The 23,523-nt window shown below is 38.8% G+C and overlaps 1 protein-coding gene across 4 annotated transcripts in view; it reads left to right on the forward strand.

Annotated features, from left to right (window-relative positions):
* Nucleotides 1-23,523, forward strand: part of LRBA (LPS responsive beige-like anchor protein) — a 354,335-nt gene that overhangs the window by 302,038 nt on the left and 28,774 nt on the right. For 2 of the 4 annotated variants that reach the window (XM_083630908.1, XM_083630909.1), the window contains exons 48-51: nucleotides 1,964-2,131; nucleotides 15,916-16,005; nucleotides 19,170-19,362; nucleotides 21,983-22,045. In XM_083630908.1, coding sequence (XP_083487034.1) covers nucleotides 1,964-2,131; nucleotides 15,916-16,005; nucleotides 19,170-19,362; nucleotides 21,983-22,045 — 514 coding nt within the window. The remainder of the gene's footprint in view (nucleotides 1-1,963; nucleotides 2,132-15,915; nucleotides 16,006-19,169; nucleotides 19,363-21,982; nucleotides 22,046-23,523) is intronic. The other 2 variants (XM_083630910.1, XM_083630911.1) reach the window with 1 other exon arrangement.

Consider the following 23,523-nt stretch of genomic DNA (forward strand, 5'->3'; position numbering starts at 1 on the left):
TCACATTTAAATGAGTGATGAGTTGCTCAGGCAGTAAACATTTAAATGATATAAATTGCCATTTAAGTGTATGGTTTAATGTTTGTCATGCATTAACATGACATGAGATTGCAGTGACAATCAAGCAGCTTGCTCTAATTTGAACATATTTAGGGCTTTTGTGCGAAGTGCACCACACAAATTAAGACAATTGCTGTTTTTATGTGTCAATTTAAATGTTTCTTCAGGCATCAGTTAATGAAACTAACCAATCATTTCTGTATGCACACTGCAGACTAGTTTCTCAGGGTTTGAGTAAATTTCCCAGTTTAAATTAGGCATTTCCTTGAAAAGGAAGCCTTGGTTAATCTCTGTAAATTACAAAAATGACCTTTTCCTTTACATTGTTTCATCTGCACTTCTTAACCCAAAAAGACAATACATTATTGCATAGCTGATCTTGCATCAAAATGCTGGAGTAATTTTACGTGCCCCCCCCCCAATAATCATTAGAGTATACTGTGGTCTGTTTTTAGTAACAAATACTGACAAATGTTTGCCATATATGTAGTTGATAACTATAGCCTTGATAACTTTAAACTGTCACACTTGTAGGTTATCCACTCTTGCAGAATGAATGCTCCTATACATTTATCCCCAAAGCCTTCATACAAAGGTTTCCCAATAATTTCACCAACTAGGTAGCTTCATTCAACTTGCTGTTACACACTGGGGCATATCTGACTATTGACTAGATAGGCCTGATTCATATTCCCTGGTTTCCAGGACTCCTTTGCAATGAAATGCATAAAGAACTTTGAATGCTCTGATAATGCATATTGTACATGCACACATACGTATATAGGAGATTCTCTACATTGTGGTCAGAGTTGTACAAATGTTGATAGAAATTTGTTGACAAGTAGAAATAGAGTAGATTGTCTTGGACTATACCAGAGTCAACATGGCCCAGCAGCAGGGGTAGTATTTGGATATGAGACACCTGGGATTAAAGCTTCTCTCAGCCATCATTCACTAGGCTCAGTTCCCCATCTGTAAAATGAGATTCAGCAGGAGTTTCAGAAATGGCTGAAAACAGGTTTTGTAAAGCACAGGACTATTAAATTAATAATAATAGAAACAGGCACGCACATTCTTAATAAAGAAGCTGAGCTGATGCTAATGGTGGTTTGGGATCTCCGATTAATGTAAAGTCATCAAAGCATATTTAAACCATTCATTCTGCTTTTCTTCCTTTGCACTAGGAGCTCTGCTGCAGGCCTTTGTTTAGAGTCATTCCAGGGAACTCTATATAGCCCTTTTAATAATATTGTTATGGTTTTTTATATTACCCACACTCCACCCCAAAAAACCTGTTGTTTTACCAACATTTCTGTGATGAATCATAGTTAAGGTTCAAAAGACAATATGAGCCATGATCAGCATTTGCACAGAATGTCCTGATGCTTTGCCTGGGCTCATTGAGACTCATCCACATAGCACTAAGCCAGGGGTCAGCAAACTTTGTCAGCAAGGGTCTGGTCCACTGCCCCTTAGACTTTGTGGGGGGACGACGACTATATTTTGAAGGAAAAAATGAACGAATTCTTATGCCCCACAAATAACCCAGAGATGCATTTTAAATAAAAGCACACATTCTACTCATGTGAAACACCAGGCAGGCCACCTAAATAACCCAGAGATGCATTTTAAGTAAAAACACTTGTGTTTTTAAAACTCATGTAAAACCACGCTGATTCCCAGACCATCCGCGGGCGGGATTTAGAAGGCGATTGGGCTGGATCTGGCCCCCAGGCCTTAGTTTGCCTACCCATGCACTAAGCCATGGTTTACTGTTGCACTAACTCTGCCTTTGTGAAACATATTTTTTCCAAACCAATTATGTATTGTAACTATTTCATTATAAGTAACACTGCAGTCAGGAAATAAGAAGCTACATAAACAGCATTGTGTTCTTTTGCAGGCCTTGGAGAGCGAATTTGTTTCCTGCCAGCTCCACCAGTGGATTGATCTGATTTTTGGCTACAAACAGCAAGGGCCTGAGGCTGTCAGATCTCTAAATGTGTTCTACTATTTGACCTATGAAGGAGCTGTCAATCTCAATTCAATAACTGACCCAGTACTGAGAGAGGTAAGCTTGTTAATGTCTGAGAGAATAAAGCGTCACAAAGAACTCCGTTCTTACATTAGTATTCATACAATTTATGTATGTGTGTTACGATAACAAAACTACATTGGTTTAAACTTACTAACGTGCAGTTTGTTTGGGTCTTTCTTGACTTATGATTTTCAAAGCAGACGTTAGAACATTAGAATTACAATTATCTAACAAAACAGATTGCAAGATAAGTTTAGTTTATTCATATCTGTGATGGTTAGATTGTTTATCATTTACAACACCCTTGCAAGTTACCAGGGAGGCGGTTTTGCACTTTTGCTTTGCTCACCTTGTCCTATTTGGCTTCTTTCCTACCCTCCCTGTTGCTGAGTTAGGCAACCACCATAGTGCTTTATATTGCTTCCAGGGTGCAGAGTGCTGATGCAGCTGCTCCTGCTGTTTTCCCGTCTCAAGCTAGCAAGCAAGTAGACGGTCACCATAGCATGGTTTCATGGAAGCGTAATGGTAACTGCACGTACATTATCTCTCTGTTAGCCCAATTAGAGCCCAAGCCTTCTTAGCAGAAGTTTCTGTCAAGCACTCAGAGAAAACCATGAATGCAGTGCCAGGGTAACTGCTTGTCCCAGATTTTAACATCTGAGAAAGACACTACTGTGTGCTCATAACATCTTCTTTTAAAGCTGCTCTTAGAAACATCCCTCCCTTCCAATGCTTCTTAAGTTAAAATCTAAAAAGCAGTTTGGGGGATTTGGAACGACAAGCTATTCAAAGAGTAGCAAGTGCTCTTAAACCACATTCGGAAGTATCAAAAGCTTAATCCATATCCTTACATCATTCAGGATTGTGGCTTTTGCTTTTAAAATCTTAGCTATATAAAGTAGTAGTGTAGTTTTACTAGATATTTAAAGTAGTGGCATATCTTGATACAGATGTTTAATACAACGGTAAGTAAAGTAAAATAAAATAATGAAATACTTCTAAATGTTCCTGTCAGGTTTCACATTGTGGGATTTTAGGGAAAAGCCTAGAGTGCTTCAGATGGATACAGTTTTTAAATCAAAGAATGAATATTAATAGTATTCATTATTATTTATTAAATTTGTATACTGCCCTTCAACCATAGATCTCAGGGCAGTTCACAACATAAAAATACAAGAGAAAAGCATAAAACGCACAACAAAAACTAGTGCAAAAAAAACACCTCACAAACCAATAACCCCGTCCCCCAGACACATTTAAAAGGGTATAGGGTGTTACCCAGCCAAGTGTATAATGAAGGCCCCAACTGAACCTCTGTGGGGAGAACATTCCACAAACTGAGCCATGTTTCCAACCTTCAGACTCATGTGGAGGAGGCACATGAAGAAGGGCCTCAGATTATCATTGCAGGGTCGGGGTAGGTTCCTATGGAGATAGGTGATCCTTGAGGTATTGAAGTTCTGAGCCATTTAAGGTTTTATAAATCAAAACCAGCACTTTGAATTGGGCCCAGAAACTAATTGGCAGCCAGTGCAGTCGAACCAGGATTGGTGTAATATGCTCAGACTGTCTTGCCTGATGGCCAAATTTTGCATCCGCTGAAGTTTACAAACTGTCTTCAGAGGAAGCCCTACATATAATCTGTTGCAGTTATCTAACATAGAGGTTACCAGAGCATAGGAAACAATAGTTAGACTACCCCTGTTCCAGATAGGTGCACAGCTGGGCCACCAGCCGAAGCTGATGAAAGGCACTCTACACCACTGAGGCCACCTGAGCCTCAAGCAACAGCAAAGGATCCAGCAGTACCCCCAAGCTACATACCTGCTCCTTCAGAGGAAGTGTAACCCCATCAAGAACAAGCACCTCCCATTCATCTGGTCTAGGGAACCGCCCACAAATAGTTCCTCAGTCTTAGCTGGATTGAGCTTCAGTTCGTTGTCTTCTTATCTAGTCCATTGCTGCGGCAAGACAGTGGTCCAGCACTTCTACTGCCACACCTGTAGATGTAAAGGAGAACTAGAGCTCTGTTTCATCAGCATATTGCTGACAATGTATTCCAGACCTCTGGATAACTCCACTCAGCAGTTTCATGAAGATGCTAAACAGCATAGGGGATAAAATAGAACCCTGAGGAAGCCCACATTGAAGGCTCCATGGGGCCAAAGAACACGCCCCAAGCAACACCCTCTGGAAGATTAGCAACTGGCAGGTAGTTACTTTTATTTTATGAGACCAGGGAGGATTGATTGAGGAGTGGTTTTACCACTGCCTCCTTCAAGCAAGCAGGGACCACCCCGTCTTGCAAGGAGGCATTTATCACCTACCTGGCCCAGCCAGATGTTCCCTCCCTGCTAGTTATTATCAGCCAAGAGGGGCTCAAGTGGTCATCGTTCTGATGGATCCAAGCACAGTGTCCACATCCTTGAGCCTTGCTAACTGAAACACATCCAGCACAACAGGACTAAGTGCTCTCGACACCCCTTGAGATTAATCTGCTGGAGCAGCAGAGTCAAAATCCTGGTGGATGTCCTCATTGTGCTTTGCAAACAAGTCACAGCAAGCTGCTGTCAGTTCCACCACCACCACCTCCAGATTGTAAGAGGCCCTGCACTGCCCTGAAAAGCTCTACCGGAATGCATAGTAAGGATTCAGGGGAGGCAGCAGAGTATGCTTTCTTTGCTTCCTTCACTGCCACTGGCCGACTGATGTCAATATCCCCTACTTTCAATATCACCCTCTTCCTGCCCAGTTGAGTAAACAAGGTCCAGAGAGTGGCCTGCCATATGTGCTGGTGACATGTTGGGACAGACTCATGGTTTTCATGGCAGCCATGAAGTCTTGAGCCACCCCAAAGGCTGTTGACTCAGCATGGATGTTGAAGTCCCCCAAAACCAGCAGTCTAGGAGTGCACAACCCAGCCTCCAAGCCCAGCTCTGTCAGCTCAGGCAGGAAGACTGCTAGGCAGCGAGATGGGTGGTAAACCATCAGAATCCCTAACTGTCGCAATTGCCCAGTGTCAGGACCACACACTACAATGGATAAAGAGCTTGGCTGTGAACCCTGTTATGACCAGCTCCATCTCTTTGCCACCATTTTGTGGCTGGTAGGTCTCAATGATTTTCAGCATTCTCTGGGGGTGGGGGGTGGGGCCTTGATGATAGAAATATTTTAAACCCCTGGTCAAGTGAAACTTGATATAATCACACCCAGTGTTTCCATGTCCCTTGCAAGCAGGAGCTAGTTAACTGGAATGAAATAGGGAGATGCTAAAAGTGTTGTTGACATTCCATCATACATTACATGTATGGGTTGCTGTTGGGCAGACATGTGGGGGAGATATCGGTTCATGGCAGTCATGTATCCCCTGTAATATCTAGTTAGGTCCTTAGAAGCAAAGATAAAATCATTCAGGGTGTGTCTAAATTTGTGTTTTCAGCAAAAAGGAAAGGGGGCATACAATTTTTTGCAGAGAAGTACTGAATGCTAAAAACCAACACATTATTTCTCACTATGATGATTTCCCAAATAGTTAACACATGTGGCAAACTAGCATCAGTATGATTTCTGAATAAAAGGATTTTATTACCTACTTTACTATTTCCATGATGTGATCAGCATAACAGCCTGCAGCACATTAAACTTTTATGTAATTTTTAATTGTCCCAAAACAGCTGTATTGCCAATAAAACTGAGAGGCAAGCTCGCTTGTGCTTTGGCCTAAAACAAGGGTTTATTAGCCAAAATAAATAAATAAAAAAGATTAGAAATCTATTCTGAAATGTTGTGAGACATCTCAACCTTTTGTTGTTCTGCTGAAATTGTGTTATGTTCCCTGGCTTTCCCACACAAGAGCATGGGGTTTGTATTTACTCTCTTGTATTTTAATTCCTTCCCATGTTCTGCAGGATAGATCAGGAAAAGGGTGAAAAGGAGCATTAGAAAGGTCAGGACTGCAATGATAGAAGAGATTATGAGCGGAAGCAGACTCTAAGATGCTTCAGGGTTAGGCCACAAATTATCCCTTACAAATAATCTCCAGCAATAAAAGCCAAGCATAGTCATAATTGTTTGAATCCACCCTGTATCCATATGCAGCAACAATGGGTGAAGAGATTTTCAGAACAAATGTCCCTGAAAGCAGCTCCATGTGTTCCAGATCTTTAACCACATATGGCACATTTGAATGTAGAGGCCAATGATTGTCATTCAGGTGTGCATCTTTAAGAGAGTCAGTGTTTTAAAAAAACATACTAAGCAGTGATAAAAGAAGAAAGTAGATAATGAAGAAGAAAGGTTTTGCTAACATATTCTAGATTTCACAATTCCTTTTCCGAGCTATTTTTCTTAAAATTAGATTTTATTCTAAAATTCAAACTACAAGAATTCTTACTTTTTTAATCTAAGAACTTTTCTGGTGTATGTTTAGGAGTGATTATGCACACACATCAGTGTGCTAAATATGCACACTCCAAATTAACCTCCCAGTAGCTAACATGCTAAAAAGTAGAATCTTATATCCCTCTCCCTCATATTCCATGGCTACAGTGTAAAATGCATGTGTGTGTATATATTTAAAAATTGTGACATCAGTTCTGATGTATTATACCTTGAAGATTCCAAGAAGAATTGGGTACCACCTCAACCCAAGGTGAATTATTCTGCTTTTAGTTATGAGTGAAGGTAAAAGTAATATGAAATCTGATTGTGTGCATATCTCTCTGTAATCATACTGATATGCATGTGATAAATTGCCAATCCATGTGATAAATGAATTTGTCATGCACCTCTGACAGGCTCATCATCTCTCTGTCTGTTAATCCATCTCCTCAAGGACTTACTCTCACATTCCAAAATTCAGAGCAGCTTCCTTTGACCACTATCTTTCCCACAGCAAATAAGCTTACCAATGGAAGCTCCATCCTTTTTTTGAAGCTATTAGAAATCGCAGTACAGATAAAATCTATACCCCAAACTACCTTACAGCACAATCCTGTGTTTATCTACTCAGCTCAATGGGGCTTAGTCCCAAGTGTCAGCATAGGTTTCCAGACTTGTTTCCTTGACAATGTTTGCTGACTTACCTAAACAGTTTCAGATTTCCCTATTGTGTGATATTAGGGCCTCAGAGAACAATTATAACTGAACACAGTTTTTTAAAAGTCATATTTAAGTCACTATCAATTAATCAACAAAGGTTGTGCCTTTTAAAAAAGAAGTGATATAGTGCATTTTAAAAAGAGATGGTATAACTCATCTCCTGGAATGCATAGTGTACAATCATTCATTTATGCATGGGCTTTCAAATTCAAACAGAAGGCAGTAATAAATATATAAGTAAAATAATATAACAACAGAAATAGACACTTCCAAGCAAATCTCACTGCTTTACATGGCAACAGGAAATTTTGTTCAAAGAATAATTATTTCCTCCTGGTATGATAGAAAGCCCTGCATAATGCCAAGGCAAGTTGATCTCACATTATTATTATTATTATTATTATTATTAAGAACAAGAAAAAATAGGTTAATTTATGCATCTGAATTGCAGTTTTGAAATCCATTTATTGCTTTTTCACTTTTCTGTAGGCAATTCTATGTGGGTTGGTAAAGTCCAATTTTAAACACGTGATTAGCAGATTTATCAATACAAGAAGAAATCTGAAAGGTCTCTTGTGTTGCATTCAGACATATAGATAGCTGAAAATACTAGTGCAGATGTGCTGAGATGCACCTCTTTGTGGCATATATCCTAAACATCTTTCTGATACTAATATAGAACTATGTAGATACCTAAGAGGAGGCTATAAGTAATCAGAAATAGCTTGCTTTTTAAATGGCTTTATTTATTCATTGAAGTATTTATAATCCACACTTTACCTGAAGGTCCCAAAGTGGTCCACAATAAACAATAAAACCATACTGAAGAATAAATAACTTAAAACATCATAATAAATGTCAGTAGCATTCACAGATAAAACAAACAGCAGAAAGTGAAACTAAACATTCTAAGGTTACCATGCATGTCATTTATAGTCCTAAATCCATTTTTGTTGCTTAGACCCTGGTGACATCAGTGGCTAGGAATACTTTTTTTCCAGCTTCAGCCAGTATAACAACCATGGCTGTTTCTGAACCAAGATAGTTCAGAAACCTGCTTAACACCAGGTTGGATGACTACAACGTGCTATATATAAGACTGTCCTGGAGGTTGGTTTGGAACTAGTGCAATAAGCAATGGCTTGACAGCTCATTGGAGCAGGATATAGCCACCATGTTAGGCCACTGCTGGGAGAATTGCACTGCCTGTCAGTTAGCTACCAAAGCTAAGTTCAAGGTGCTGGTTCAAATGTGTAAAGTCTTATGCAGCTTGGTACAAGACACCTGAAATAGTGTCTCATCTGCTGTATGATCACTGCTTTCTTCAGTAGGTGATTTCCATACAAAACAAAAATTGGATCTTTAGTGTGGTGGCCTTTGGAATTCTAATTGCATATTAGGCACCATTGTTTTTGCCTTTTTGCTGCCTACTGAAGCCCATCCTCTTCTAAAAAGCCTTTTTAGCAGAGATCTTTCTGAGCCTGCATCTGTACTGGAATTGTTTTTAGATGTTTTACCGTTTGTGTGCTTGCCTCCCTTGTCAGGAAGGGGCAGGATATACATTTAATGAACAAAATCCCTCCTCAAAAGGCTGCACAAAGAGCTGTGCCTTCCCCTGACATTGGAAAACTGTGTAGAGACGAGTTGCACTTCAGAAGGGAGGCTGTTCTAGAGATCTGGAACCACTGTAGGGAAGGCCATCCCCCAAACCTCTGCAATGCAAGCACAGGGGTCACCAAATGGGTTTCCTCAACAGATCTTGGTGAATGGATGGGGTTGGTCTGGGTGGAGGCATTCTTTCTGATATTTGGGGCCCACATACAATTACTAAATAGAAATTAGTCTCTTCCTTAGCCTTTGTTGCCTTCACTTTTACTGTAGTTTCTTGTGTTTGTTCAAAAACCCTGAAGAATCCCAGTTTTTGTGGATCAGATATGATGGAAATGAACACCTAGAGCTCTGCGCAGCTACTACCTCACTTCCTGTTTTCTACTCCTCTGAAGGTCTGACATATATTGAGCCTGAGCATTTTCCAAAATTGGTTATTTCATACAGGCCAGCATTTGAATGGTGGGATTTTTTTTTCACCAGCATCAGCAGTGTTTAGTTTACCCCAATTTAATGACAGCAGTAGCAAGTCTGCTACCCTATCAGATAGAAAGTATGTTTGACTTCCCAGTCCTTTTCATCCATGGTGGGAGCCAGGTATTTCAGCTCTAAATCAGATGAAGACAGCTGAGCTAGTGAATCTTTCAGGAAATCTAAACAGATTTGTATTTATAGCCTAGTCTTAACAGTCGCTAAATACTTTTAAATTATCAGCAGGTCTTGTTTACATGCAGATGGAGTACAACCTTTGATGCATGTCTTAGAAATTCAGTAAAGTGATTACAGGACGCTGCAGCAAAGGAGTATCTTTCAAATGTGTGAATAAAATAACTGAATACTACATTTATGCACAATTCGAAAGTGTTGTAGAAACAAATATGTTGGAAGACTCACTGGCCAGAAGTGTGTTGCCCAGATGGTTTGCTTGACACAGCACACAGCACAGAAACACCGAAAAGCTAAATAAATGTTAAGGATTAGTCTGCTTTTAATTGAAAACCTGCATTTAAAATACCATAAAACTGTGCCAGATTTTTTATTTTTTAAAAAAGAACATATCAAAACCAAATACATTGTTTTCATGGCCACCTGGAGTTTAGCTTGTCAACAGTACTGGGCACTGGGCTGTGATCTCTTTCTCTGAAGCTTAGTGAAAAACAGGCCCACTGCAAGATGGTAATATATTCAGGAGTGTTTTTTGGGATTCCTTTTTTTTTTTTAGGAGAACCTGCTTCATACTTCACTATGAATTAATTTTGTTTGGATAAGGATCCTCTGAGGAAAGGGTATTCTGCTTGTATCTATTACCAGTTAAAGTTTTAAAAGCAAACTCCATTTAGTGAGGAAAAACCTTTGTTTTCAAGTACTAACTGTATTGTTTTAAATGGTGATTTAATGACAATATCAGCATTTGATGTTTCTCTTTAAGTAACACTATTTTGATATAAATAAGAACAAAGTAGTGTGATACGTAATTTCTTTGGCACAACTTGTACTTACCGCGAGAAACTAAACTTGTTTGGCTCCGGCACAAGAGCAAGCATAAGAATTACCTTCTTATCAGTAAATTCAAAGGTCCATTTAATTTAACAATCTGGGGTAGAGAACTAGACATACGGGGAAAAAACACAACTGCTGTCCAAACCGACAGCCATTTGTTGAGCTATCCCTTTGCTCTCCATAATGTCTAGTTACTAGTAGAACTTAACTCAGGACCTGGTATCATTATGCTGAGTGCTTTTCTGCCCTGCTATCCAACATTGTTAACCGTGAAATGTGGCAGTACAGCCTGAATGATATTCTCATACTGTGTGAAAATAAGTGTGATGGTTCCTAATCTCATAATGAAATCTGCGCCATCCCCAAAGTATCTGCACTCTTGCATGCATTACATTCAGTCATTCTTCCTTCAAGTTTCTTTGAATTCCTTTGGCATTTTCTCTTAAGTCTCTTTGAAGTATTTTGCAGGCCTATTTTTCTTGTTCCACTTTATCTGCTTATTTCCAGTAGCTAGAGATTTAGGTGTTCTCAATGAGCACATCAGTGTTCCAGACAGAGATACTGTTTGAAATTATCCATGAACCCAGTGCCTCTGAACATTATTGAGTGACATTTGTTTCTGTAGGTTGTGTCTGCTCTGACTAACTGGTTTATTTCAGATTGGCAGCTGGGATTACAATGTAGTAGATGGACAGTTTGCATGAATTGGAGATTGCACTGAAGCTACACTAGGCCTCAGTTTAATATGCCTGGAATGTACAGATTCAGATTAGAGCAAGTTGCATGACTCTGAAAGGGAAAATAAATCCTTGTTTTCACAAACTGTAATTACTTTTCTGTTTTAACTCACTGGCTGTAATGTAATTGCCCACAACAGCTATTCTTATAATTAGACTGGACAAAGTAGGTTTTCATACACCATTTTCCCCTTCTCACATAAAGTTTATTTTTTACGTATAATGGAGTTCTGGAGACCCGATGATTATGCTTTAAAAAGTTTTACCTCCCCCCCTCGCCTTCTGAAGTTTCCTCTTCCCCCACACACTCTCCATCGAAAGAGCACCTTGGGAGAAGTAGTGGCACCCCAAAATAATATCCAGTCAGAATTCTACAACCAAATAAAAATGACAACATAGAGCCCTGTTAGTTTCTGCACATAATCTTTGATAATTGACATATTGCAGATGAAAACATATTATTGTTAGGTTTTCCTAGTAGCTCATGATATGAGCATAAGACTTTCAGAGCTGCGTTTATTTTCCTGCCCAACCTAATTTCCATTCTCTACTGATGGGTACCTGATGCATCAGGGGGGAAAAATGACTTGTAGGAAGCAAATCACATCCAGAGTGACTTTGGCCTTTGTTACTTGCCATCCTGCCTGCTAGTATTGGAAAAGGTAGGCTTCTGTTATCCACAGTTGATAACAGTTGATATTTGCTCCTACAACTTCAAAACATTTAACATCAACTGTATTTTTGGTAAAAGTATACTTAATGTTTTTACCAGATTATCTGTCTGTCTTTATTATGAGGAGAAGCAAACACTCTTCATCAGACAGCATATACAACAGCCAAGAAATATATGAGGCAAAATGTGCACCAGCTTTCTGCGCATCCGACTTTGAATCCAGCTCATTATTCCTTTTTAAAAAAATACAATTCAATATTTACTTCTTTTCTTCCAAAAGAAACTTTTGCCATATATAGATCAAAATATCTATATCACTAAGTAGCTTTGTGGGAGCGGAATGAATTCCATTTGCACAACAGGACTTCTCCCCAAACGTGCCCCCTAAATCTGTTCTTGGGAGCAGATTTGAAGTCAACATGGAGCACAAGCATGAGGAGTGGGGACGACGACTCATGAGCAACTTTTACTCATTCTTCCCCCAAAGTTCTGATATTCTGCACATACCTACATAAACCTTTTCTGGGGGAAAAATGGTCCTGCAAATTGGGGTGTGGGCAGTATCCCACACAGCCCTAAATATGCCATTCAACTGCACCATTTGAATGGAAAGTCAGTCTTCCCTGATGCTGTCAAGCAGCATGCTACTGAAAGGAAAGGAATAACTAGAAATCACTGATTATTTTCAAAGCCAAGAGCCATAATTATGCTGAACATAAGTGGTGTATGAACCAAAGGTATGGGGAAACCATTTCTTCGATGTGTGTCCTGGCAACACCAAAATGTTCCACTCAATTCCCCGCCCCGCCCCCCAGCATGTGCCTCATGCCATCAGCTCTAGTGTGGTGTAAACTGCTTGCTGGGTTTAAATCTCAGCCAGAAAGGATGTTCACTGGGTGATTTTAGGCTCAGTGCTTTATCTCAGTCTAACCTACCATGCAGATATTGTTGTGAGGATAAAACTGGACATAAGGAGCTCTGAATCATGGGAAGATAGCAGGTCAAACTTTGAATACATTAATAATTCGCCATATTTGATTGACAGAAGCACATTTTAGTTTCAGATGTTTGTAGCTTGAGAGTATTACAACATTCACAATGTTGTATAGAAAATTGGCATCTTTTAGATGGACTCTGTTGAATCCTGCATAGATATAAATCCATCTAATATATGCAAGATGATCCAAGAAACATACCTGTGCGATATTGTATGATTGTTAAAAAGTAGCTTTAAGCAACTTCCTTCATATTAACGAGTTTTGTTAAATCTCAATATCGTAATGCTTGCAATCACTGCATTTGAGATTGCTTTAATCACTCTCATTATTTTCGCTAAAACTGTAGGCAATTCTATTCTTTTTTTCTCATTTTGTCTTCCACTTCTCCCTCTACCTCCTTCCCATTCCGTTTTATAGTCCTTTTCAGACATAAACACGGAGGGGAAGCAATTTTGATTTCGTTTCTGAGTGGTGCTGCAAAGAAAAGTAACAAACATCTGTTTTTGCCTTAACTGCATCCATATGTTCAAACTCTCTAATACGCGTCTCCTGGAGAAATTTACAACCCTATTTGGTGGGCACTGCATACTATTGAATTAACTTTTTTTCACAGTTAAAAGAGAGAAGAGTTTAATTTATGCCAGGGCTCAAAAAAGCTCAGCCCAATTGCTTGTTTATAATAGGAGAGCTAAAGCTTGGAACATGTAAAGTGATTTTTTAAATGCCTTTGAGCATGTGCAGAGTTCCTTTGCCTCCTCATTGAGCAATTGAATCCTGTTCCCACATGTTTAGTATTAAGTAGCAGGCTTCCAGGGCAGATAGTATGACTCCCAAACAGCCTGGGTCTCCCACATCTCCTCAGAAACTGAGTACTGGAATATATAATATGTTCAGAGACTGGAACTACGCATTAAATTAAAAACTAAAACGCTGCCAAGGAAAGTCTACGTTTCTCTTGCCTCTTTATTACTGCCAGAGAGAAGAGAAAGCAGAGAAGTAATTCCACACACCTGGTAACCAGTTGCGTATGTGTGTGTATATACACAATCAGTACAAGTGATCAATATTTAATCATTTGTTCATTACACATTAACATATTTTTCGGCTTAACATGTGGAAATGCTAAACGCTCTCTCTCTCTCTGTGTGTGTGTAAAGCAATGGATTGTAAAGGAGTCCTATAGTTTGTTTCATTTTATAGCCTCATTTTACAGCATCTGGAACAATTATGGAAAGAACCAAAGTTCTGTTATTACAGAGGACTAACAGAAATAGGACTTTTTATTACTGAAATGTTTTAGAAGCATTGAGCTAAAACGTTGGTTTGTGCAATTTTGTATTATTGTAGTTGATGTTCCAGATTAATTGTATTACTTTTTAATTAGATGCTGATGTGGGAAACTTTTCACTAGTGAAAAGCTTATATGGCAGAGTAATAGCCGAGCCCAGCTCCCTGGCAGTTTCATTGCAGTTCTTGGAATGCATAGTAAATAAATGTGTACTACTGTTGAAGACCAGAGATAATAGATAACCTTGGGACAGAACTATTGGCTGCCAGAGTGCTGAGTTTCCAGCCCACCCTTGGAACTCAAGGATACATATGCAGTCTCTCATTCATGCACAGATCTGCTTAGCTTCAGTATCATTATGACACACTGTACTTAGGCCCATGTCCTTGAAGCTACTTCAATTTACTCCTGTCCTGATGTCATTGCAACAGCCTGATTCCTGCTTCACGTCATTTGGCTCCTGTGGCCTCTGATGTACACAGCATGGAAGTATCAGACTTGTGGTCAATTGCACTTCACTTTGATATGGGAAATGAAAGAGAACTCAACAGAAGACTTCCATTTTGGCAGCAGTCCTTTCTTCTTTAGACCATGTAGCCCTGTCCTCAGATGCCTGGACAGCACAAGCTGTTCTTATTTCCAAGTATGAAGATGCTTGTATTATAGATTCAGGATCACATTTGGAACAATGCTAATTCACTCGCTCAGTTCCTCTGAGTTTAATTGGAGTTGGTCACCACATCGGATTGGAACTGTCATAATTAGTGTCATGATTCTGTGTAGGTTATTATTTTCATAATATTAGCAAATCATTTAAATAAAGCTAAGAACTTTACTGCAAGTTTCACCCTTGGATCTTCAGATGATGTTGGATTACAACCCTAGTCATCTCAAACAACCATGGTCAATGGTCAGAGATCATAGGAATTGTACTTCAGCAATATATGGGAAACCAGGAGTGGGAAGACTGGGGCATAGACCTTTCGGTTGAAGAGCATGGTAGTTTTCTCCAGAGCAATTTGCCTAAGGTCTTTAAAAGATACAAAATAAATGTCTTGGCTTTGTAACTAGAGCAAATTAAGTAGAACTGATATTTAAAGAATGAATACTTGCTATTTCAAGACATTTCAATCAATTTATCACTTTGTAACATTTAGATTGCAGTCCTTCATACAGTAAGGCTGCTTCGATTCAATAGGATTTAAGCACCCTACCGGTACACAGGATTACAACCTCAAACTAAGAAAGGGCAGCCCATATTTATCTCTGCATTTCAATGTAATTTTTTTTAAAATTAATTGAATATTGTTCATTAAATTTGATTTCATTATTTAGAAAAGTAAAGGGGTTATATAGAAAATACTTTAGTTTTAAATTACAGTTGTTCTGAACACATTCTTACATTTAAATTTTATGCTGCTGATACCATCCTAAATGTAATTTGTATTGCATTTTATATTGACAATTCTGTTTGAGGGCCTTTGCTACTTTTTCCACCTTTGGGGTAACGCTCAGTACAAAGGTAGAAATACTGAGAGGTCTGAGTTTTTCTTAGTACCTGAAAATATTAGCTTTTGTTGCAGGCATATGATGCAAGCAGAACAAGGCGGTGGAAGCAAAGAAAAATGGAGTCCATAAGGAGAGTTTCTGATTGTAATAGCTGGTCTCTGTTTAATATCACGGAACAGAATGAAGTTTTGCAGTTTCTCATGGAAATAGCTCCTAGAGTACTAAAATGATTACCTCATTCTTAATACCAGTGCCAAGCACTTAGCCCCACTGTGCACACACGGGCTTGATTTTCAAGATGAAAAAAACCAGAAGTGTGGAATGACATTTTCAGGTGACAGTTATGGTTCTATTGCCTGTAATTAGCACCTCTTAACATGCAAACCTGCCTATGTTTTTTCCAGGCTGTTGAAGCTCAAATCCGAAGTTTTGGGCAGACTCCTTCCCAACTGCTCATAGAGCCACATCCTCCAAGAAGCTCTGCCATGCAGGTGGTAAGTTAGGTGCCAGGTTAATTATTTGCGAATCAGCTGCTCCAAATTCATACAGACACACTTCATTTCCCAGTACAGATAATTTTAAGTGATTTAAATGTTCTTTCTCCATAGACTTAATTGAATGCATTATGAAGGATAGAAAAGGTTTGTTCATTTTCTGAGCCAGGTTTTAGGAACATTGCGGACAAGCCAGGGCATTAGAGTCGATGGGTACTTTGCTGTTAGGTGATATCCAACGTTGCATGAGCAACGTTAAGAGTGGAAGCCTGTTCTGAAAGCAGGCTGACACCATTGGATGCCATCCATTGTCTTCATTTGGGTGTGGAATTTACTCAAGGTGTGGTTCTTGTGAAGAGTCAGGTGTGTTTGTTTGCAAACTGTGTGTTTTCAGAATATTCAGATATATCATAGGATCTATAGTTTTCTGCATGGCCCCTGTGGTTCTGTGCTCAATACTAAAACATGCAACATTTAATGACAACAAATTTTCTGTACTAAATTAAGGTTGCCATACTATGTTAGAGTTGTACTTATGGGAAGTAGAGGCAGATGGGCCAAAGCAGGAGGAGAGGTTTTGGTGGGAAGCAAAAGAACCAAAAAGCACAAGATACATCAGTTACCTTATCAGTTGTTTGAATTCAAGGTTGCTCACACTGTATTATTATGCAGGTACATGATTGTATGTAAGCAGTGGCGTAGCGTGGGTTGTCAGCACCCGGGGCAAGGCAAGTAATTTGCGCCCCCTAACCCGTGGATTTGCGCCCCCTAACCCGTGGATTTGCGCACCCTAACCCTAACCCCCAGATGTTGCGCCCGGTGCGGCCGGCCCCCCCTGCACCCCCCACGCTACGCCACTGTATGTAAGTAATATGAAACATTAAATTGTAACTCTCTTTAACACAATATGGAAATCAACATGTTGATCCTCTGATTACGGTAGCTTCCAAATCCTTAACAGTTTTGTTTTTTAAGTTCAGTGGTGGTCTGATCCACACATTCCATTTCTAAAGTTGTAGCCAAACTATACAGATCTCTCAGGGAACGGGTGGGCAGATGATATGTCTGAGCATTGGGCGGTGATGAGATTTTGTTACCACTTTGCACTTCTCAGCTTTTCCAAGTAAGCAGATGTGTAATTGACTTCTCCATCTGCAAATGTCTTCAGAAATGTAAAATGTGCAGATCAGTCCTACGCTGAGGTTCATGTTTTTACTCCTGCAGCTGTTGTTGTTTGATAACCCAGGTACCAGATGATAAATGGTTTTGAACACTAGAATTTGAGCAAAGATCAAGTTTTTCCTAGACAAAAACACATTGGCTTTTCAGATGCATTGGTACATTGGCTTTCCCTGTCACAAAGCCAAATGTTTTACCACCATAATGATTCAGTTAATCACTAAAAGTTTCAATGCAAGATTTTTTTGGGGGGGGGAAGGGGAGGTAGGTGGAGTATGTATAGAGAAGAAATTAAAGGCACCATGGGCTGCGTTAAGTGCACAAGCCATAATATGCACCAGGTGTAGTAATTAGCAATCACATGAAGGCTGCCTATTTGTCTGGTTTGGCTGCTGTTGCTGTATCCCCTTGTGTTTTCACACCATCAGATAGCTGGATTTAATTGAGGCCACATCAGATGAGGCATTACTGACACCTTTAATTGAATGAGCATCCAGGGAGGATTAACTCATAATATTGATTGGCTTTTAGCCACTTGCTCAAAAGGGTGTCTGGGTAGCTTATTAGTTGTTTTTATTTACACCTTTATACAAAGACTGTAAATAGGAATTCATAGTGCAATATGTTTTTCTAAGTACTCTTAATAACTTTTTTAAAAGGAGTGATAATAAAAATGCAAATGAACTTAATTTTTTATTAGTTCTGTATAAAAATATGCTAAATGTGCTCTCTTATATACACATTTACATATGTGTACATGCATTGTAAAGTTGCTGATGATAAAGAGGCAAAAGCCATTACCAGCGTATTCAAATTCCATAAAGATACTAATTAATTATTAAGAAATAGTTTCTCAGATGCAGTCACAGGTAATACTAATGGACAATGAAGAAAACACTCCATGTAAATATAAATTTCTCTCAGCAAACTGAACATTAAAACCAAGCACTCTGACAATCCTGACTTGAGCTTTCTATAGCTTAATAGCTGTGTCGACAAAGCATCACAAAAGAATGAGAGATGCTTTTGTCATAGTGACATTATGCATTGTCTATCAGCACAAGTTTTTAGGATAGTGGTTTAAATCTTGTGGTTTTCTAATACATTTCATTTATAGATTTTTATGTATGTTCCAGAGACTTTCAATGGGAACAGAGTGCAGCTAACTTAGATTTATCCAACCCCTACACCCACCTTTAATTTATTCTGCTTTAATGTCATAAAGTTCTAGACTTAGATCATAATTTTCCATGACTGGAATTCTGCTCATGGAATACTCCTGTGGTAGAGGACACAATTTTCACCAAACCCTCTTTACTCCTGCAATCCTCTCTGTCCTCTGAAAATCTTCTATGGGAGGTGATACTAGGATCTGCTGGTGAATTGGCAAAAGATTATTCCTTGTATCAGTGACAGCCTCTGGTGTCTAAGCTATACAATACATAGAAAGATGTAGAAAAGTACATGCATTACACATTTTAATTCTGTATTGCTATTCCTAAATTAATTCTGATGGTATGCAAACACTGCAAATTCAGTTTTCTGTTTTTTTATCCTCTCTATGATTTTCCTGGAATTTTATTCTTTGAGCTTTGGTGCAGCTTTTAAAATTCTCTGCTTTATTTTATTTTTTTATTGGGGTGTACTTTTTTTGAAGCACTACTTCTGCTGATGTTGAAGCTAAACTGTTTGCAAGACACAGGCAACTGGAAACTTTTAAATGGGGCCAATGACTTGCTACAAATGTTGGCTTCTTGATATTTTTTTCGCTCTGTATGTAATTAAGGAAAAAAACCTCAAGGTGTTCAATAAAATGATAGTTTCCATGGGCCTGTCAAAAATTACTGCATTGGCATTCATTTGCGGTGGCTATTGCTTGTTTTAATTGGGTCTTCCTTCTTTTGTCCTGTTCTGTCCTTTCTTTCTTCCTCCTTTGTCTTTCCTTTTTTCCGTGTGGTTGGGGTCTTGTTGTGCCCACTCAACAGTATCTCCTCCTGCAGAGTCCATTGATGTTCACAGACCAAGCTCAGCAAGATGTCATCATGGTCCTCAAATTTCCATCAAACTCCCCTGTAACGCATGTAGCAGCCAACACCCAGCCTGGTTTGGCAAATCCTGCTGTGATTACCGTCACTGCTAATCGACTGTTTGCTGTGAATAAGTGGCACAACCTTCCTGGTAAGTATGGGAATACTAGCAAGTTAAGATATAAACAGCAAGTTGGGTTGATTTTATGTGTCAAAGATGATGCATGTTTGTTTGTAATGGTTTGGGTCTTAGGAACCACAAGCGAAGTTCCATTATGAGAATGGAACTTTCCATCCTTCCCACTATACCTCTAGAAAGTCATTTCTGGGATTGGAGGACTGTGAAGGATGCAGGTATGGATACTGCAGCTGGAGGGAACTAGCAAAAAATAAAGAGCATCACCTTGCATGAATTAAAATACCTTTCACATGAACAAGGTATTCATTTGATCCAAACCAATATGAGATCCTTCAGTATGCCTATTAATATCTAAAAAGACAATATCTAAAAAGACACCCGAAGCTGGTTCAGGATCCGGCAGCCAGTTTGATCACTGGGGCAAGAAGGCCCAACTGCACTGGCTGACATAAGTTCTGGGCCCAAGTCAAAGTGCTGATTTTGACCTGTGAAGCCTTAAACGGCTCAAGACCACAATACCTCAAGGACAGCATCTCCTCGTATAAACCAACCCAGACCCTGCCATCATCATCTGAGGCCCTTCTTTATGTGCCTCCCTCATAAGAAGTTCAGAGGGTTGAAGCACCTAAATGGGCCTTATCTGTGGTGGCCCCCCTGTTTGTGGAATGCACTCCACAGTGGCGCTCACCTGGTGTCTTCATTACATATCTTTAGGTGGCAGGTGAAAAAAATTCTCTACAACCAGGCCTTTGACTGATTAACATTCTATGGCCCTTTAAATGTGTTCATGAGATGGGGAGTTATTGGTTTGTTTTTGTTTTTATTCCTGCTTTTATTATGTATTTTGTGTTCTCATTTTGTATTTTTTTTGGGGGGGGTGTGTGAACTGCCCTGTGATATTTGGGGCTATAGAAATTAATAAATCATAATCACAATCATAAAATGATCTGGTAATTAGTTCCCTTCTATTTCAGGTTCTGTTAATAGCAATTTTAGAATTATGTTTTTGAAATATTCTAGTCATTAGAAAACCTTTCAGAGCAGTGTTATAAAGGAATTGCACAAGAAAACCTAATAATGTAGCCTATCTCTATATAACAATAAAATGCTGTAACTGCCCTATAAGATACATACCTTGTTCTGTAGAATAAGTAGACTTCAAAGCTCAAAGGTTAGCTGCCAAATACTTTTTATAATAAGTAAATTAATTTGCCCAACAAAACAACAGGTAATGCTATACTTTTTAGAAATTTCTAGAATCAGATCTATGACCAGAATTCACACTTTTGAATTATCGTGGCCTGCCTTGCAGCGGGATAGCAAAAAGACCATCCTTGGTCCTCTGTCTGTTTAAATTTGAATAGTGAGTTTTACCAAACAAATATAGCAACCTCTATATCTCTTGATTTCCCACTTTTCCCACTTCTTTTCCTTGCTGTTCCTTTGGAGCAATTTGTCCACCAAGTCATCTCCTATTCAGCAATGTTCACTGTTCTCTACTACCTATTACCCATTAAACCTTCATTGCTCCTTAGCCTTTTCACTTCTTTATCAAATGTTATTCCCCCCCCCCCTTTCATTTTTGATATGTCTGGCTGTTAAGCTTATAAACCACAAGACAGAGTTCTTGTTCAGAGCTTGTTACAAAATTCCTATCACAATTGTGGTACTAAATAAAAACTACTTTTGCAAAGAATGCAAGGACAAGGAGGCGTACTAACGTGGCTTTTTATATGTGCAAGTAAAATTGTACACCTACTTCATTTTGGTAACTTGTCAGTTTAAGCACTTTACTACCCATTATGTCCATATAGGGTAGAAACTTACATTGTGTCATCATTTATTCAGATTTTGCTGAAGCAGGACTTCTGAATTCCATAACAACTGTGTAATCATTCCAGCAATGCTGGTTTTATAATAAGCATATGCTTTGCAAGGTACATGTGAAAATGCGAGATATTGCACACATGATTTTTATTATGTTAGCTTCCATTTCCGGAAGCTTTCATTGATATTTTGAAGTGGAGCTCTGAGGGGAAAAAATGTGTTTAGCATCAGCAAAACATGAACGTTTCAGTTACAAAAGAAATGTTCATACATTTGCATAAAATTCTGGTGTTCACAAATGTTTCTTGAAGTTCATGTATGCAGGTTTCCCATGATGAATAGAATATTTAATATAGTGTGAGCGAAATCCTTTTCTCCATCATAAAGTAAGATTTTTTTTAAAAAAAAATCCTTTGTGCGGTACTATTCAAAGTATTTTTTCTTTTAATGGAGGAAATAATATTTGCCACAGTCAGCAGATGGTTGTCACATTTTGTTTTCAGTGCTCTTTACCACTTAATTTTGTTTTGTTGCAACATGAGAGGCTGCTGGTCAAGCATCTGCTATAGCTTATGGTCCAGAGCTGGAGCCTCTGATGATGGTACACATTGAGAATAGCAATAATCTAAAATAAATGTAATAAACAGTCCTTGAAAGCACCTGGATTTTTTTGTTGATGGTGTTCAATAAATGGATGAAGCTTCCACAGGGAAACAATGGCATATAGTGTTTGATTTATAGGATTTTCCATGGTTTTAATGCCTGAAAGTAACACAGTTTTTAAATCTTCTCTCGTGCATTCTAGCTCATCAAGGTGCCGTACAGGACCAGCCATACCAGCTGCCAGTGGAAATCGATCCTCTCATAGGTCTGTCACTTCCTTCTCTCTTTGCGATTCATTAAGCTCTGTATGGTGGCCCTGAAGTGTAGATTACGGTTGTTTTTCACTTGCTGGTTGCTGGGAATGGAATTTTCCTGATAAACCATTTGCATGCAAATTGGAATGCAATGAGCTGTGGCTATGCTGGTATTTCATCAACTCCCCCTCATTGGTTTGCCTAATTTGAACAGGCCTAGGACGTGTGTCAGTGAAAATTAATATGGATGCCGTAATAATGTGTGATTGAGAATGCGCATGAAGTACTGTCAGGATAATATTGGGTCTTTTCATCACTCAGACTTGTTGATGAGCAAGAGCGAGGCATGTTATGATGAATTGGTGCGCCAGTAATGCGATGGAGCTCTTTTGCTGAGGAAATTTTCATAATAACAGTGGGATTCTTAACAGCACTGTGTTGTGAAAAATAAAACTGTGGTGCCAGAATTTCATCATTAAGGGAGATCAATCCTTTCTTCACAGGCCTGCTGTTCAGGCTGAGGGAATTAATGTGTAATTGCAGAACAGTTCCAAAGTCGAAATATATTGCTCAGCCATTTTTAGTGTTCAGGTACTAGTATTCTACCGTTTTTCCAGGGTATGGCAGACTTCAGGATCACAATCAGGAAAGTAAGGATATTGTTTCTCAGCTAGATAAATCATTATAATGCATTCTGCTTCCAAATGGCTTGTTATGGTGGTGATAATTCTTATTACCAAGAAGAAGGGCTTGTTTGTTTGCAAACCTTTGTTTTAGGTATTTGCAGTTTGGCCACCATAATTCATTATAGCTTGTGAATTTGTATGTATTACAGTTCTGAAAGGCATCACTTAGCAAATACATTTTTTTCTCTTCTATGATTTAACTTTAGAAGAGCACAAAATTTATTTTCATAATCACCTCAAAATTCATCTGTAGCTTGATTTCTCAAACCTTCCTTTTATAAGCTCTTTAGTTATTGAATGAAAATAATCAGAATATTTACATTTAAAGACCAAGGCAATTGTCACAAAATATTTTGTCACATTATTTCACATTAGTCAAAGTGTATATGAATCTTAATATAACTACTATAGCTAGTGAAAAATTTCTTAAGTGGTAATTGATTATTAGTATATGCACATATGAATACTGATATATGTGCCATGATTGGTGATGTGTAATAACTACATGAAAATTGTTGCAAGGTGCACTGTCGCTCATAACGCTAAGCCAAACTATGGCTTAGCATGAACAAAGAAGTGTATGGGCTCATAGGAGATTGCATCCTCTTTGCCACCTCAGTTACAGCTTGTGGTTTGTCTGGAGCAAGACAAACAACAAACTCTAGTCTGGATGGCATGCTAAACTAAACCATGGCTAATCTCACAGCAGCATACTTGCAGGAGGACCATAGTCAGACCAAAACTGCTTTGATCTCCTGTCCAGGAGCCAACATGCTTACACTAAGTCATAGTTTGGCTTAGTG

This window comes from Podarcis filfolensis (assembly GCF_964270895.1).
Source record: "Podarcis filfolensis genome assembly, chromosome: 9".
Taxonomy (NCBI): domain Eukaryota; kingdom Metazoa; phylum Chordata; class Lepidosauria; order Squamata; family Lacertidae; genus Podarcis; species Podarcis filfolensis.